Here is an 18,300-nt window from a genome sequence, read left to right on the forward strand (position 1 = left end):
AGCGAGGACAGAAGAATATAAATTATTGAAAATATATATTATTACTTTTTCATTTCGTCCAGCTTAGCTGTCATTTTATCGTCTCCATCCCCTTAAGCCAGCATGCACGCGATGGCCCCATGAAATTCCGTCATCCAGTCACGCAGGCACCTAGATGCCTTGCATTCCTGGCCAAGCTTTCAAATACTCACCACTGTTTCTCGCGCTTTGAGATGGCTCTTCATAATGCAAATTCCACTGTGCACACGTCACTAAGAACGCTGAGATAGACAGCTGTTTGTCATGAAACGTAAGTAGTTTACAAAGGCAGGCTTCAAACACTTCTTATTGAATACCATGAGGCACCTGAAATATTCGCTTACGGCTATTCATTCCTTAGAGTAGTTCAGGGTCCGCTACCACCTATAATTTTGATGATAAAAGTAAAAAAGCACCTAAAGTTACTAATAACTTTCTCACTTGTCACTAATGTTTTGTTCTGCTCTGTTGAAACAATTCATGGACACTTAGTCTTTTGTTGTCGGCAGGTGAAGAAACGAGAGCAACCATGATCACGGCGCTGCTGTACCTGGTGCCTCTGTGGATGGCGATGGTCCAACCAGCTCATGTACAGAACCAGGCGACACAGCCTCTAGTCGGCGATTTCCTGAGGTCTCACTGGTCGCCAGTTCAGCTTCTGAACCACACGGCACAGCCTGTAGTCAGCACAATCTTGAGGGCTCGCTGGTCACCATCTCAAGCACAGAACCAGATGGCGCAGCCTCTGGTCAGTGCGAGGCCTCAATGGGCGGTAGCTCAAGGTCAAAACCAGACGGTGCAGACGCTGGTCAGCGCAACCTCGAGGAGTCGCTGGTTGGAAGTTCAAGAACAGAACCAGACTGCGCATCCTCCGATCAGTGCGACCTCTAGGTCTCACTGGTCGCCAGCTGAAGCACAGCACCCGATGGTGCAGCCTCCGAACAGCGCGATCTCGAGGCCTCAGTTTTCGCTGGCGGCGTCTGGTCGGAGCTATCACACTCTACCATCCAACAACGAAATGGACAATGATGTGGATAGCCAGAAGCCTTCAGTGGTGGTGGGAACTGCAGAGTACGCTCCGCTGACCTACAACCACGACTACTACAGGAACCGCTACTCTGGGAAGTACCAACCACAAGAGGGTGACTACAAGAAGACGTCAGTGTCGGGCAAGCAGGCAGACGGGGGCTACAAATACGGCGCTAAGAAGCGGAAGGATGCTGCCGAGGACTACCCAACAGGGCCGTCGCCACGAGACCGCCTCGGCTTCGAAGATGACGATGACTATGAGGACCATGAGGGAGGCTACGGCTATGGATATGTAGAGGAAGACGGTGAGTAAGCCAAAGTTAATAGTACGAGGGCAGTTCAATAAGTAATGCAACACATTTTTTTTCTCGGCCAATTTTGGTTGAAAAAACCGGAAATTTCTTGTGGAATATTTTCAAACATTCCCGCTTCGTCTCGTATAGTTTCATTGACTTCCGACAGGTGGCAGCCCTGTACGGAGCTGTTAAAATGGCGTCTGTAACGGATGTGCGTTGCAAACAACAGGCAGTGATCGAGTTTCTTTTGGGGAAAACCAGGGCATCTCAGATATTCATAGGCGCTTGCAGAATGTCTACGGTGATCTGGCAGTGGACAAAAGCACGGTGAGTCGTTGGGCAAAGCGTGTGTCATCATCGCCGCAAGGTCAAGCAAGACTGTCTGATCTCCCGCGTGCGGGCCGGCCGTGCACAGCTGTGACTCCTGCAATGGCGGAGCGTGCGAACACACTCGTTCGTGATGATCCACGGATCACCATCAAACAACTCAGTGCTCAACTTGACATCTCTGTTGGTAGTGCTGTCACAATTGTTCACCAGTTGGGATATTCAAAGGTTTGTTCCCGCTGGGTCCCTCGTTGTCTAACCGAACACCATAAAGAGCAAAGGAGAACCATCTGTGCGGAATTGCTTGCTCGTCATGTGACTGAGGGTGACAATTTCTTGTCAAAGATTGTTACAGGCGATGAAACATGGGTTCATCACTTCGAACCTGAAACAAAACGGCAATCAATGGAGTGGCGCCACACCCACTCCCCTACGAAGAAAAAGTATAAAGCCATACCCTCAGCTGGTAAAGTCATGGTTACAGTCTTCTGGGACGCTGAAGGGGTTATTCTGTTCGATGTCCTTCCCCATGGTCAAACGATCAACTCTGAAGTGTATTGTGCTACTCTTCAGAAATTGAAGAAACGACTTCAGCGTGTTCGTAGGCACAAAAATCAGAACGAACTTCTCCTTCTTCATGACAACGCAAGACCTCACACAAGTCTTCGCACCCGAGAGGAGCTCACAAAACTTCAGTGGACTGTTCTTCCTCATGCACCCTACAGCCCCGATCTCGCACCGTCGGATTTCCATATGTTTGGCCCAATGAAGGACGCAATCCGTGGGACGCACTACGCGGATGATGAAGAAGTTATTGATGCAGTACGACGTTGGCTCCGACATCGACCAGTGGAATGGTACCGTGCAGGCATACAGGCCCTCATTTCAAGGTGGCGTAAGGCCGTAGCATTGAATGGAGATTACGTTGAAAAATAGTGTTGTGTAGCTAAAAGATTGGGGAATAACCTGGTTTATTTCAATGCTGAATAAAACAACCCCTGTTTCAGAAAAAAAATATGCTGCATTACTTATTGAACTGCCCTCGTATATACAGCTGTTAGCAGCTGACTCTAAATGCAACGTGAGCCCGAAAATTAGTGCATTTCCTGAGGGCAGAGTGACGTTATTAACAGGTTGTCCTGCCAGTTTCATGCAGTTCACATTGTGTTAACTCGACAAACAGCCATCACTGCATAAGAGTCAACAATATTAGGAAAAGGATAGATAGCTACTCACTCTCAGTGGCCGAGCGGTTCTTGGCGCTTCAGTCTGGAACCGCGCGACCGCTGCGGTCACAGGTTCGAATTCTGCCTCGGGCATGGATGTGTGTTATGTCCTTAGGTTGATTAGGTTTAAGTAGTTCTAAGTTCTAGGGGACCTCAGATGTTAAGTCCGATAGTGTTCAGAGCCATTTGAACCATTTGCTACTCACTGTAAAGCTGAGCCACTGAGTGGGAAGCAGGCAGAACGAAAAGCTTATTACACATTATAGCTTCCGGCCAAAGCCTTCTTCAGCTATGAAAATCCGATCGGAGATGCCGGTGGTAGCTGTTATGTGTGCATGAGATGTGCTTGCTTGTGAGAATGTGTGTGTGCTTTCTTTGCAGAAGAACGCTTTGGCCGAAAGCTATGAAGTGTAACAGTCTTTTCGTCGTGCCTATTTGCAATTTAGCTGGTCATTTTTACGGTGAGTAACACCTTATCCTTTTCGTGTTCCAACTTGGAGTTTCCATTGTATAAGAGTCAGTTAGGACAGAGGGCTTGTACTTGTAAATGCTGTTTCATGAGTTTGGCGGTTTTTCAGTTCCACAGCTGACGAAACAATGTCTTAACGTAGACGTTTTGTCAAAAAGCTTCACATACGACGAAACGTGGTGTTATCACTTGATACTAGCCATTACTTTTATTTATTTATTTTTTGCGACACAATCCAATACGAAGTTTGTAATACTGCATGTTTATGTTTATTGTTCTACAAAATATGTGACGAACAAAATTAAATATGAGGAATTGCTACTGTGCTGGTGAAAGTTCACAATTAATTATATTTAAAACAGTACGCTTCAATAACTTCATTTAAATCAATGTTTCCTACTACCAGAAAAATATGTAAATGTCATTACAAGAATAAGTGTGTACGTCACATTAGGTTTTCAGGCAAAACAATTTTTTTAAAACTCTGGCAAGCGTTATGATTATTTTTATCTTGAGATTTTTTATTCCATTACAGAATTTGCAAAACTGTTTCATGTATAGTTTTACCAAAACTGAATTGCCGACTGGACAGCTACCTCCCTATCTGTTACATTTTTCCTTAGTGCATCTCTCTCATTAAGTTCGCGGTACTTCTATAAACGGCAATCTACTGCTAGCCCGCTCTCTGCGCTTGTGCTGTCAACACGGAGGGATAGTTTGAACCGACGGGAATAAAACATTATCTTTCCGTTCCCAGGTAACGTAGTTGTAATATTAGATTACAGTGTTAAATTTATGGAAAGGTAACGTCCAGCAGTTGGAAACAATTCTTTTTTGGAATGAGATTTTCACTCAGCAGAGGAGTGTGCGCTGATATGAAACTTCCTGGCAGATTAAAACTTAGTGCCGGACCAAGACTCGAACTCAGGACCTTTGCCTTTCGCGGGCAAGTGCTCTAACAACTTTTTTTTAAGTCTTACTTTGTTCGTTTTAGTTCATTACATGTGCTCGGGGCGGACGTCGCAAGACACCCGTTTCATTTCGTCGTTGACCCATTAACTCAGTTTTTTTATTACAGAGGGCAGCTAACCCTCTGACCGAACACGCTGAGCTACCGTGTCGGCTGACCAACTGAGCTACCCAATCACGACTCACGCCCCGTCCTCACAGCTTTACTTCTGCCAGTACCTCGTACTTGCCCGCGAAAGGCAAAGGTCCCGAGTTCGTGTCTCGGTCCGGCACATAGTTTTAATCTGCCAGGAAGTTTCATATCAGCGCACACTCCGCTGCAGAGTGAAAATCTCATTCTGGAAACATCCCCCAGGCTGTGGCTAAGCCATGTCTCCGCAATATCTTTTCTTTCAGGAGTGCTAGTTGTGCAAGGTTCGCAGGAGAGCTTCTGTAAAGTTTGGAAGTTTGGAGACGAGGTACTGGCAGAAGTAAAGCTGTGAGGAGGGGGCCTGAGTCGTGCTTGGGTAGCTCGGTTGGTAGAGCACTTGCCCGCGAAAGGCAAAGGTCCCGAGCTCGAGTCTCGGTCCGGCAGATAGTTTTAATCTGCCAGGAAGTTTCAATTCTTTTTTGATTTCACCAGTTCCCTTTCCCATTTTCCTTTTGCTATTCATCTTAATTTCCTTTTGGTAACAGATGCAGAAATTCGGTTGTAGCTTTGTGTTGCGTTTTCTCGAGCTGTTTCTTAGGCGAGCTTATCCGCGAACTCATTCCCAGGAGTTCCTGCATGGTTTTTGTGCATTCCATGTTAAGGTACTATTCCTCTGACCAGTACCATAATTTTGTATGTGATTTCTTTGATTAATTGCTTGTGATGACTAGATTTTTAAAAAATAAATCCATCTGACCCGTTTTGCTGTTGATGCTCCAGTTCTTGGCTGGTGTGATAGTAATGGTTATTGGCACCCCAGGACCCGTTCCTTACTTCATGTAACTCCCATCGAGCTTGTGGAAGACGTCTTAATTACCTCGAACAATAAAAGTAAGACCGTTGACAATCAAATTAAGAAATGTTTGGCTATTCTGATACTGAGCCGATAGTCCTCTGTGAGTTTGTTCCCCGAGGTACATCAGCTGACCACTATTACTACCTTCAGCTGCCAAAACCTTTTCGTTCGAATTACAGAAGAAAAATTGGCCTTCTACATCTCGACTACTCTCCTGGTCATGCAGTGTTGAGTGTCAGGCAGCTTTAGATCAAATCGATAATCACTACAGTTTTATATGAAGGTTCAAGGAAAGCATTTTCAGGACACAGAGAGGAGAGATACAAACATTCGGACAGATGAAACAACTTTACAAAAATAAGCACTCAGGCCCAACTGACGGTTCTACACAGATGACGAATGATGAATCAGAGTAAAAGAGAGTAGTAGAGGCCCGTAGTAGGAGAATCGATCACTATAGTCCTTCCACGCATGGAAATTGATTTCCAGTTATGTTAGAATCCACACTAATATCGCTATTAGTATCATCCATACACGAAGGACTTACCACTCCAATCTTGAATCTTAGTCAGCTACAGGCTCAGCGTCGTCGTTTAAGGCAAAGAGAGAATTCTGCGTTCCTGTACCTTGGGGATGCGGTCTCACACTGAGTTTCACCAGTATATGTACGATGTTGCGCTTGAATGAACGGAAGCAACTGTTACGGAAAGATAACGTTGTGCTTCCGTCAGTGTGAACGAGTACGGAATCTAACCACTGTATTTTTCAATGCTGTCGTACAAGCAGAGATTTTTTTTAAAAAAATTCTCCTATAGTTTTTTCGTGGTTTTAACCTCAATCACTAGATTCCTACACATTTTTTTTTTATTTTTATCTTATTCTAGTAATTGACTTGTCAAAATTGATCACATCCACTAATTCTAAGGTTTAGTGAGCTGGAGAACTATGACTTTCGATGTCTTGAAAGGTCTGTGGCTTTTCTGTTAGTGAAGTGTGACTCGCATAAAAATGACCCTCACTGCGATAGAACCATGTTCATGTCTCACATCATTTACCCTTTAGAACAACATAAGAAGGTACCCCATCATGTTTAGCTTTATGTACGGTTAATTCATCATGGCCGGCCGCGGTGGTCTAGCGGTTCTGGTGCTGCAGTCCGGAACCGCGGGACTGCTACGGTCGCAGGTTCGAATCCTGCCTCGGGCATGGGTGTGTGTGATGTCCTTAGGTTAGTTAGGTTTAAGTAGTTCTAAGTTCTAGGGGACTTATGACCTAAGATGTTGAGTCCCATAGTGCTCAGAGCCATTTGAACCATTTGCCAATTCATCATGAGTTTACACGAGAAGGACTACAATTAACCCATGACAGAAGAAATGCAATTAAGAATGATCTATGAAGCATTGCTATTCGAGAACATGAGAATTAGCACGGTACGGGGACTACAAGATAGACAAAATAAAACGGGCTCGGAAATTATTTACGATAAGACTGTTGCGGGACTAATCCTTGCTAATGAACAGCATAGCTTTCATTCGCTACAGAACCCGTTTTGCGCAATTTCGCCACTAAGTTTCTCATTTCAGACCTTGCTGGATGTCTAGCCAAAACCCTTCCTGTGTTAAACTCTTGCACAACACGATATTGCAGTGACTGTGTTGTTCCGAAGGAAACTTGCAACGTAATTCGAAATAACGCAGGCACTACAATACAGTATTTATCTACAGACACTGGACGAGCGACTTTCACGTAAAATGTCTTGTCTGTACGGGAATGTACATAATGGATGTACGAGTACAGGTTGTAGACACATAGAAGTTTGGGTGTGCCCGTAAGTAGTGCACAGATAGTGCACAGGATGTAGTGCACAGTAAGGCGACCGCTCGCAGTAACCGGGAAGTCCGGCTTCCAGTCCCGGTCCGGCACAAGTTTTCACTGTCGTCATTCCATCGTATAGCTGATGGTAGCCCGTATTCGCAACTGCGAGTACATTTCATCTACTTCCACAAACAGGTTGCCAGTAATTTTGCTTCGCATGACTCCTGACAATTAACACGTGAGTCCCACTATGTGCTGCATTTAATTGGACGCTAAACGAGTCTACTCTTTTTATTCACGCGAAGATAATGAGGCTGCAAAGCACTCGGGATGGAGCACGCGGAGATGTGCACGTGCCGGAATGTGACGGCAACCGATGGGTGTATCGAAGTCAAGGTTTCCAGCATTGTCTGTGGTGTGAAGTATTCTTGTTAATTAACAAGGGTCAGTTCCACGTCAGACTTATAAATATTTTCTTGTCCAGTTTTATAATAGTACAACAAGAGACCAGCGTGCATCCTATCAAAAAGCACCAAGGGAGTCCTCAAGCTAAAAATTCCTATTTGATGGATAGTTCGCAATCAATACCACATACTGTCATCATATACAGGGTGATTCAAAAAGAATACCACAACTTTAAAAATGTGTATTTAATGAAAGAAACATAATATAACCTTCTGTTATACATCATTACAAAGAGTATTTAAAAAGTTTTTTTTTCACTCAAAAACAAGTTCAGAGATGTTCAATATGGCCCCCTCCAGACACTAGAGCAATATCAACCCGATACTCCAACTCGTTCCACACTCTCTGTAGCATATCAGGCGTAACAGTTTGGATAGCTGCTGTTATTTCTCGTTTCAAATCATCAATGATGGCTGGGAGAGGTGGCCGAAACACCATATCCTTAACATACCCCCATAAGAAAAAAATCGCAGGGGGTAAGATCAGGGCTTCTTGGAGGCCAGTGATGAAGTGCTCTGTCACGGGCTGCCTGGCGGCCGATCCATCGCCTCGGGTAGTTGACGTTCAGGTAGTTACGGACAGATAAGTGCCAATGTGGTGGCGCTCCATCCTGCTGAAATATGAATTGTTGTGCTAGCTCTGCGAGTCGATTTTCCTGGGCTGCGAACAACTGCTTGCTGGATGCGTGCTACATTTTCATCACTCGTTCTCGGCCGTCCAGAACTGTTCCCTTTGCACAAACACCCATTCTCTGTAAACTGTTTATACCAACGTTTAATACACCACCTATCAGGAGGTTTAACACCATACTTCGTTCGAAATGCACGTGAACAACTGTCCTCGATTCACTTCTGCCGTACTCAATAACATAAAAAGCTTTCTGTTGAGCGGTCGCCATCTTAGCATCAACTGACGCTGACGCCTAGTCAACAGCGCCTCAAGCGAACAAATGTACAACTAAATGAAACTTTATAGCTCCCTTAATTCGCCGACAGTTAGTGCTTAGCTCTGCCTTTTGTCGTTGCAGAGTTTTAAATTCCTAAAGTTGTGGTATTCTTTTTGAATCACCCTGTATTTTGAACAGGTTTTAAACGTAGCCCAGGCTACTGCTGTGCTATCTGGTGACGAAAATTGGACTGGATACTGTCATCAACGATGCCTACGATTTTGGTTTATTTGTCGACATATGTCACAGAGGAGGAACTAAGTAGGAGCTACTCATCGAAGTTTAGAACAAGGTGTTAAGTCAGTGGTGCGATTTTCTATAATTCTTATTGCAGGCTACTATGAACACGGTGACGACTACCACCACCACCACGCTCGCCCCGTGCACCACGGCTACCATGGACCACCCGTGTACGTGCCACACCGGCATCATCACCATGGTGACAAGTACCTCAAGTTTGGCATCCTGGCGCTGCTCAAGCTCATCCTGGCCAAGCTCAAGGCCTTCGGGCTGTTTAAGCTCCTGCTGCTCTTCATCATCAAGCCAATTCTACTCTTCAAGCTCGCTCTCAAGTTCCTCTTCATTACAAAGGTAAGTGCGTGATTGCATCAGTGTGTGTCCTCGGAGTCTTTCATCGTGGCACGATTCAATAAAATATTCTCAGTTTACAAGCAGCGTCACTTCGGATAAATCAATTGAGCTTTCGATAGCTGTCTGTCGTCGTCATCAGGAGCTGAAATCCATACTGTGGAGCAATTACCAGCAAGATAGGGATCGTGATGAAGAGACATGGACTGAGACCAGTGTCCTGGCCCATCACCAAGATAAGAGATATGTTAACGTTAAAGACAATGTAGGTCTTAAATTAAGGCCGGTATTTGATATTAGTAGACTTCTCTTGGCCAGAAATGCCTTTTTTGCCATAGCGAGTCTGTTTTTGATGTCCTCCTTGCTCCGTCCGTCATTGGTTATTTTACTGCCTAGGTAGCAGAATTCCTTAACTTCATTGACTTCGTGACCATCAATCCTGATGTTAAGTTTCTCGCTGTTCTCATTTCTACTACTTCTCATTACCTTCGTCTTTCTCCGATTTACTCTCAAACCATACTGTGTGCTCATTAGACTGTTCATTCCGTTCAGCAGATCATTTAATTCTTCTTCACTTTCACTCAGGATAGCAATGTCATCAGCGAATCGTATCATTGATATCCTTTCACCTTGTATTTTAATTCCACTCCTGAACCTTTCTATTATTTCCATCATTGCTTCCTCGATGTACAGATTGAAGAGTAGGGGCGAAAGGCTACAGCCTTGTCTTACACCCTTATTAATACGAGCACTTCGTTCTTGATCGTCCACTCTTATTATTCCCTCTTGGTTGTTGTACATATTGTATATGACCCGTCTCTCCCTATAGCTTACCCCTACTTTTTTCAGAATCTCGAACAGCTTTCACCATTTTATATTGTCGAACGCTTTTTCCAGGTCGACAAATCCTATGAAAGTGTCTTGATTTTTCTTTAGCCTTGCTTCGATTATTAGCCGTAACGTCAGAATTGCCTCTCTCGTCCCTTTACTTTTCCTAAAGCCAAACTGATCGTCACCTAGCGCATTCTCAATTTTCTTTTCCATTCTTCTGTATATTATTCTTGTAAGCAACTTCGATGCATGAGCTGTTAAGCTAATTCTGCGATAATTCTCGCACTTGTCAGCTCTTGCCGTCTTCGGAATTGTGTGGATGATGCTTTTCCGAAAGTCAGATGGTATGTCGCCAGACTCATATATTCTACACACCAAAGTGAATAGTCGTTTTGTTGCCTCTTCCCCCAATGATTTTAGAACTTGAAGACCTACATTGTCTTTAACGTTAACATAACACAGTAGCGCATGGTGGCGGGGTTTGGACATTGAGCGAAAGCAAAGACGGAGGCTTGATGCTTGTAGGGACGCGGGAGCGGAGTTTCAAACGTAGTGCAGGCCGCCCGCGCCTTGTGACGTCACACGGTACCACGGCGCGACGAAGCCGCAGGGAGCTGTCCGACTTGCCTTCCTCTTACGTGCCACTTTGACCCTCTCTGGAAGGTTCCAGACGCTGCCATTGCATCTACATAAGTAGAACCCCGGGCCAGCAGCGGTAGACAGTGATTTTAACTCTTGATGACCGCTGGGACTGCTATCGAAAGCTGTGCTATTTTATTCGAAGCGACGTGGTTTGTATACCGAGAAGATTATATTGATACATCAGTGTTCTGTGTAGTTAAAAAGTATTTAGTGACGAAATACAATAGGTGGTGCCCCAGCATCCCAGTCACTAACAGTTTTGTAATGCGTCAATTAAGAACTGTAGCTGTGCTAGGACCATTTTCACTCTTAAATTTTATTTGAGAAATGTGGAATCAGGCAGTCGATGATCTCGAAACCATAAAAGTGCAACCTACTTCCGGTGCACTTAAAACTGAAAGTTGGATATTTCTGCTGTTTGCAGTTTCCGGCTTTTACAAAAAAAAAAAAAAAAATGGTTCAAATGGTTCTGAGCACTATGGGACTCAACTGCTGAGGTCATAAGTCCCCTAGAACTTAGAAGTACTTAAACCTAACTAACCTAAGGACAACACAAACATCCATGCCCGAGGCAGGATTCGAACCTGCGACCGTAGCGGTCGCGCGGTTCCAGACTGTAGCGCCAGAACCGCTTGGCCACCAGCGGCCGGCTCCGGCTTTTCCAGCTGTTATTGTATGTAAACATTATTTTGGCAGAAGTCGAATGATATCAGTCTCGTGGCAGGTACGTGTCGTAAATGGCTGAACAGAGTTTCCTAACTTCTAATAAAGCACTGCAATTGCGAAACCAAGCAACAGTCTGATTTCTGATATGTTTTACGCTGTCTACGAGGGCTGTTCGATAAAGAATGATCATAATTTTTTATGGTCGTAATTTATCGCGCTAAAATTTAATCCTATGATGTTCTGTTAGCTTAATATGCAACAAACCCGCCATAGTAGTTTCATTGTTCGGACTCCTGGTTCCAGCCTGTGAGAGGCAGGCAAGGTCAGACATGTTCAGTATCACCTACCGCTGCAATGGAGGTAACATGCGAGGAACAATATGCGGCTTTGTCTCAACAAATACAGCTGACGCCTATACAACGTTACAGGAGGGCTATGGAAAGTCTGTTCTTCCCTACAGCGCAGTTCTAAGGTGGTTTAATATGCGGGGAGACAATTAATTTCAGAGGGAGGTGGTCCCGGTCCTCCAGTTACTGCTCTTACGGAAGAAAACATCAACACTACAGCTGTCATTGTGAGAGAGGATCGACGAATTACCTTAAGATCACTTTTTGAAATACTGAACATTTCATTGGATGCCACTCACACGTTGCTGACAGAAAAATTACACATGGCACATGATTGTGCGCGATGGGTTCCAAGACTGTTGATTCCCCAACAAAAGGACATTCGCGTGCTGGTCTGCATGCAGTTAAAGTTGATGTTAGGGGAAGATCCGGAGTTTCTTTCAAATGTAATCAATGCTGTTGAAACTTGGCCACATCATTTTGATCCTGAGAGCAAGCAGCAAAGATCAGTAGTGTGGAAATCTAGTTCATCACCAACCCCCAAAAAAGCAAAAGTGTTTGCTTCCGCTGGGAAAGTTATGGTCGCCTTATTCTTTGATATTCATGGAATAGTTTTTGAGCATGTTGTACCTGCACACACATCAGTAACTGGACAATACTACAGGGATATCCTGAAAGCATTGCAAGTCCATATCAGCCGCGAAAGACCACGTTTCCGTGAAGCAGGCCGGATGCTGCACCACGATAATGCGCGGCCACATATTGCCAATGTTGTTGCTGAATATCTTGCAAAACTCAGCCTGAGGTTCATCCCTCACCCTCCCTATAGTCCGAATTAAGCCCCATGTGACTTTTCTTTATTCCCTAATATGAAGAAACGCCTTCGTGGGAGGCAGTATCAATCATCAGAAGCCGTGGTGTAGGCTGCAGAGGCGATTTTGAAGGACCTCTCAAAAAATGGTTTCCAGCATGTATTTGAAGACTGGCAGAAACGCTGGGACAAGTGCATCGCATTCATGGGAGACTACTTTCAGAAGGACCATCAAAATTATGAGTATGAGTAAAGGTATGGTGTCAAAAAAAAATCATTCTTTATTGAACAGCCCTCGTAGAAATCGTTGATTGGCAAGAGCTTAACGTCTGGTATCAAGTATTTAGTCTTGCACAGCACGTAACAAGATATGAAAGACTCAGAAATCACACTGTGCCTTGTTCGCAGAACAACGCTAATATACTCTTTAGAACACAGGGAAAAATTATATAAATATTTAGCAGTGCAACTTGTAACACAAGCCTTTAAACGTGCAAATAACTTCCTGAAACTGAATTGTATTATTTGTTCCTTTTACCTAACGTTAACTGAAAGCTGCATGTAGGAAATAACGAGAGAGTAAATGAATGGATATATAGCTCCATAGAGGTTCTCTCTTGATAATTTAACTCTCCGCTACATCCAGTAACTTGTACCTTCATAATTGTGGAGCTACAGGTCATTTTGTTCACATTCGCTATGAAACGATACAGCATTCGTGTTATTAGACGTGGACATTTAGTCCCTGTTATCCACTGCTTGTATATTCTAGTAGAGAAAAAGCGTCTTAATATAGATTAAACAGTGACAGCAATAACAATAAAATATATTAATGTTGACCGCTTTATGAATTATGGAGTGATAAAAATTCGTAGCAGAACAAGATAGTGCACTCTTCATGATATATAGGGTGGTCATAAACAGTATGAAAAGGTTGTAAGGATGTTGAAGGGTAGATTGCGCTGAGAAACAATTGTGAAGAAAAAAATTCGATAGATTGCGCCGTTTTCGAGTTAGCCAATCAGGCCGGTACGTGCGCGGATTCAAACAGCGTGCCAGAGATGAAGTCAAATGTGTTCTTCGTTTGGTTTCCAGCGATACAAATGTCGGACATGAGACTGTACTAACGACAGAAACCCCGAGCCAAAGGCTGAGCAGCCTCGTGCGCCGTCATCTACGCTATGAAAACAACTGACACATATTGTATCGGCGGGCCGATCGAATTTGCGCACGTCATGGCCTGATTGGCTAATTTCAATGCTAATTAAATCGGAAACGGGCCAACATATCGATTTTGTTTCTGAACAGTTATTTCTCCGCGCAATAGGTTGCTTTTCAGACTGTTTCTGACAACCCTATATACTGTATATAGCTGCGGTCTACGGTGAATGCTGCCAGTCAGGCAACTCTCAGTAGTAACTGCTGTTCATGTGTAGGGATTGTGCAAAGACGTACTAATAAATTGCAGATAAGTGGCGTCTTCATAATCCTAGATCACAGTAATTCTTGAGAACAATTTCCACTGCTCTTATCCTTTTGGTACCATTAATCCACCATACTGGGAGAGGTAGCACTCACAGTCAAGAGGAATAGGATTCAAATTCTATCTGGTTATCGAGTATCGGATTTTCATTAAACAACTGAACATAAAAGCTGGGTTAGTTTATTCGAATAGCATGTGGGGAGTGTACTTTCCTTTTCTTTTTTCACCATTCTTGAAGGTTCATTTGAAAATACGTGGCCAATTTCCAGGCCCTTTCTTTGACCATTCCGATCTTGTACTCCCTGTTAAACGATTCATCGATTACAGGACGATCTCCCTTTACTTCGTTCTAGAATTGCGTTTTACCAAAGCTACGGTTCTGTAGTTTTGCTACAGTACATAAACGTCGTAGTAAATGGTGGGATTACCGGTATTATTGGTAGCATTGGTAGGGAAAGAAACATAGATGAATGTGTAACAGAGAAACTGGGAGCTGATGGCTTCTTTTTGTTTTCCGTTTGTTTATTTGTTTTGGACATAATTAGAACTGCACGGCGTTCAGGGTTAGGCAACTGTGTATTTTATGTTCTTACAATATATAAACTGCGTTTTGTAAGTAGAACAATTATTGTTTCACTTCCGTGCTATTATGTAATCAGATGTAGGTACAGTTTACATGCACTAAAATGAAAAAAATTATGTAATTGTTGTTGTTATTTTATATTAATTAGAATGTTCTTCATCATGATGAATGCAAAAGTTTCATTTTATTGTTGATAAGTACAAAAAAATTTGACAAATATCAGAAACACGTTTTGTGTAAGCTCAACAAAGTGCTGAAGCGATGTCTAGTATGTTTTCGTTTTGCATTTTTTAAAGATTTACGTATTTTTTAGGAATTTTCGAGCGCTATATGATAAATCTGTGTTCTTTTAATTTTTAATACAACATCCCTTTGTTTCAGGTTACAAATCGACAATTTTCGAATAAAACCTGATTTAGACACTGACAATTTCGATGTTGCTATAAATACTGTTTACTTGCAAGTAACAGACAAGAGTATAACAATGTAGAACAAAACTGTCCCTTTATGTATCCCCACTCAGTTTCTAGATGGTTCTCCGCCTCCAGTTTCTCAGGGAATCTAGTAAGACACCGACCGCACACGCAAACAAAGGAATCGAAATGAACTAACGCCCAAAATATACGCAACACACCTAAAGTAGAGGTTATGCGGTCACGGTTTTCACCGACCAGCTACCAGGAGTACTGCCGTAGCCTGCACTTACTTATGACAGTCTACAGAAAACTGCGGTAGTTCTAGAACACTACTTCCTTTTCATAACCACCCATGCTAGCGTTGCTGCTCCTGGATTACAGGGTTCCGGGTTCGATTACCGGCCGTGTTGGGGATTTTCTCTTCCTGGGTCGAGTTGTCCCGAAGATTCTGTATCTTTTACTCTCCAATGCCATGCATTCAAAGATTAGGTGTGATGCAGTTTCCTCGCCCTCATCACATATCCTACATTTAGAGTCCTCTTCCATTATACCCATTGTGTGTAGGTGGTTTTTGAAGTTACCATGGCCGGTCATCAGTCCAGTCATGAGTTTGATCTCTTTCCTGTTCAATCCCAGGATTACAGAGCTTGTTTTAAAACATGGCTTGGGCATCATTACCTTACCATGTTTTTGTTTATGGACCTTGGTCCAATATCCTACGTGCTGTTTCCTAAGCCAGTTCCGTAGTTCTAATTTGTTCATAGCCTTGGTGATTGTCAAGATAGGTTCCGGTCCAATAAGTGGAGTTGTTGCTCCCACCCTAGCCAATCCATCGGCTTGTTCATTGCCACAGATCCCCGAGTGGACAGGGACCCACACTAGGTACACCCTACTGCTTCCCCCTAGCTCCACCAGAGCCCTGTGGCAATCTGCAACAATCTTAGATCTTGTTGCAGGAGCTGCCAATGATTTCATGGCTGCCTGGCTGTCTGAATAGATGTAGATGCCACGGTCATTGTAGCACCTACTCATATTCTCCTCCACACTTGCCCTGACTGCAGTAATTTCGGCTTGGAATACAGAGGCCAGTTTCCCTAGAGAGATGCTGCTCTCCAGTCTTGGCTGAACCCCATACAACCCCGCCCCAACGAGTTGATCTGTTTTCGACCCTTCAGTGAACCAAACGATGTCCCACTACGGTGTTGAACTGTTTTCTCCCACTGCTCCCTACTTCCAATTATTATGTTGTAAAGCTGGTCGAAGCAGTTCGGAGTATTATATAGTCAGCGGGCATTTCCCCAGCCATACCTATATTTACCTCACTCACTCCGTTAGTGTGTGATTCTGGATATCCGAATGAGACCCAGTTTTGCCAGTTTTAAGTCTGTATGCCCCAGCTGCTGCCTCCATCTTAACGCAAAGGTGAAGTGGAGGCATATCCAGCATGGCTTCCATTCCAGCGGTTGGTGTGCTGCTGATTCCGCCCGTTATGGCTAAGCAGGCCAATCTCTGCACCTTAGCAAGCTCTTTAGCAGCTGTCCTTAGGTTGCTTAGGTTTAAGTAGTTCTAAGTTCTAGGGAACGTTAACTGGAATACTCTCTTTCAAATTCTGAAGGTGGCAGGGGTAAAATACAGGGAGCGAAAGGCTATTTACAATTTGTACAGCAACCAGAGGGCAGTTATAAGAGTCGAGGGGCATGAAAGGGAAGCAGTGGTTGGGAAAGGAGTGAGACAGGGTTGTAGCCTCTCCCCAATGTTATTCAATCTGTATATTGAGCAAGCATTAAAGGAAACAAAAGAAAAATTCGGAGTAGGTATTAAAATTCATGGAGAAGAAGTAAAAAGTTTGAGGTTCGCCGATGACATTGGAATTCTGTCAGAGACAGCAAAGGACTTGGAAGAGCAGTTGAACGGAATGGACAGTGTCTTGAAAGGAGGATATAAGATGAACATCAACAAAAGCAAAACGAGGATAATGGAATGTAGTCAAATTAAATCGGGTGATGCTGAGGGGATTAGATTAGGAAATGAGACACTTAAAGTAGTAAAGGAGTTTTGCTATTTAGGGAGTAAAATAACTGATGATGGTCGAAGTAGAGAGGATATAAAATGTAGACTGGCAATGGCAAGGAAATCGTTTCTGAAGAAGAGAAATTTGTTAACATCGAGTATAGATTTAAGTGTCAGGAAGTCGTTTCTGAAAGTATTTGTATGGAGTGTAGCCATGTATGGAAGTGAAACATGGACGATAACGTTTGGACAAGAAGAGAATAGAAGCTTTCTAAATGTGGTGCTACAGAAGAATGCTGAAGATAAGTTGCGTAGATCACGTAACTAATGTGGAGGTATTGAATTGGATTGGGGAGAAGAGAAGTTTGTGGCACAACTTGACTAGAAGAAGGGATCGGTTGGTAGGACATGTTTTGAGGCATCAAGGGATCACAAATTTAGCGTTGGAGGGCAGCGTGGAGGGTAAAAATCGTAGAGGGAGACCAAGAGATGAATACACTAAGCAGATTCAGAAGGATGTAGGTTGCAGTAGGTACTGGGAGATGAAGAAGCTTGCACAGGATAGAGTAGCATGGAGAGCTGCATCAAACCAGTCTCAGGACTGAAGACCACAACAACAACAACAACAAGTTCTAGGGGACTGATGTTAATTCCCATAGTGCTCAGAGCCACTTGAACCATTTTGAGCAGCTCGGTAGTAGATGTATTTGTCTGCGTGTTGTTGCAGGCGTTCAACGCGCTGACGCTGCCGCTGCTGCTGCTGCCGCTGCTGCTGTTGCTGCTGCCGCTGCTGTTGCTGCCGCTGTTGCTGCCTCTGGCGCCGCTGCTGCTGCTGCCGCTGCTGCTGCCGTTGCTGCTGCTGTTCCTGCCCGTGCCCGTGCTGACACCCGGCGCTGGCGCTGGCGCCGCTGGCCGTCGCCGCCGTCGCAGGAGTGCAGCTGCTGTGCCCCCAGGCTCCGCCAGCCCAAACCTGCTCATGCTGACGCGCCAGGTGCTGGAGGCCGACCAGTGCCTCGAGAGGATCGCCTGCCATCTCGCAGCGCGCCGCTCCAGTCTCTACAACAGATTCGTCATTTGGTAAGCACTTCCATATACCTCTCACATCTTGCTCTAGGTATCAGCGTTATAAACGTCTGTACTTTTAACGAGCGAGGTGCCCGGGTCGTTAACACAATGGACTCGCATTCAGGACAGTTCAGATCTTCATGAAGCCACCCTGATTTAGGTTTCTCGTGGTTTACCTAAATCGCTCTAGATAAATGACAGGATTGTTCCTTTGCAAAAAACACTACTTATTTCTCTTCATATCCTCGAAACAATCCGAGCTTATGCAGCACCTCTGACGTTGATGTTGATGGGATGTTAAACCCTAGTAAT

At 44.1% G+C, this 18,300-nt stretch overlaps 1 protein-coding gene across 1 annotated transcript in view; it reads left to right on the plus strand.

Moving 5' to 3' along the window:
• LOC126235942 (uncharacterized) overlaps positions 1–18,300 on the plus strand; it is an 84,064-nt gene that overhangs the window by 59,310 nt on the left and 6,454 nt on the right. Inside the window, exons 2-4 of the mRNA XM_049944911.1 lie at positions 528–1,352; positions 8,881–9,137; positions 17,651–18,000. Of these exons, the coding sequence (XP_049800868.1) occupies positions 548–1,352; positions 8,881–9,137; positions 17,651–18,000 (1,412 nt within the window). The 5' untranslated portion in view covers positions 528–547. The remainder of the gene's footprint in view (positions 1–527; positions 1,353–8,880; positions 9,138–17,650; positions 18,001–18,300) is intronic.

Source organism: Schistocerca nitens, chromosome 2 (assembly GCF_023898315.1).
Source record: "Schistocerca nitens isolate TAMUIC-IGC-003100 chromosome 2, iqSchNite1.1, whole genome shotgun sequence".
Lineage (NCBI taxonomy): Eukaryota > Metazoa > Arthropoda > Insecta > Orthoptera > Acrididae > Schistocerca > Schistocerca nitens.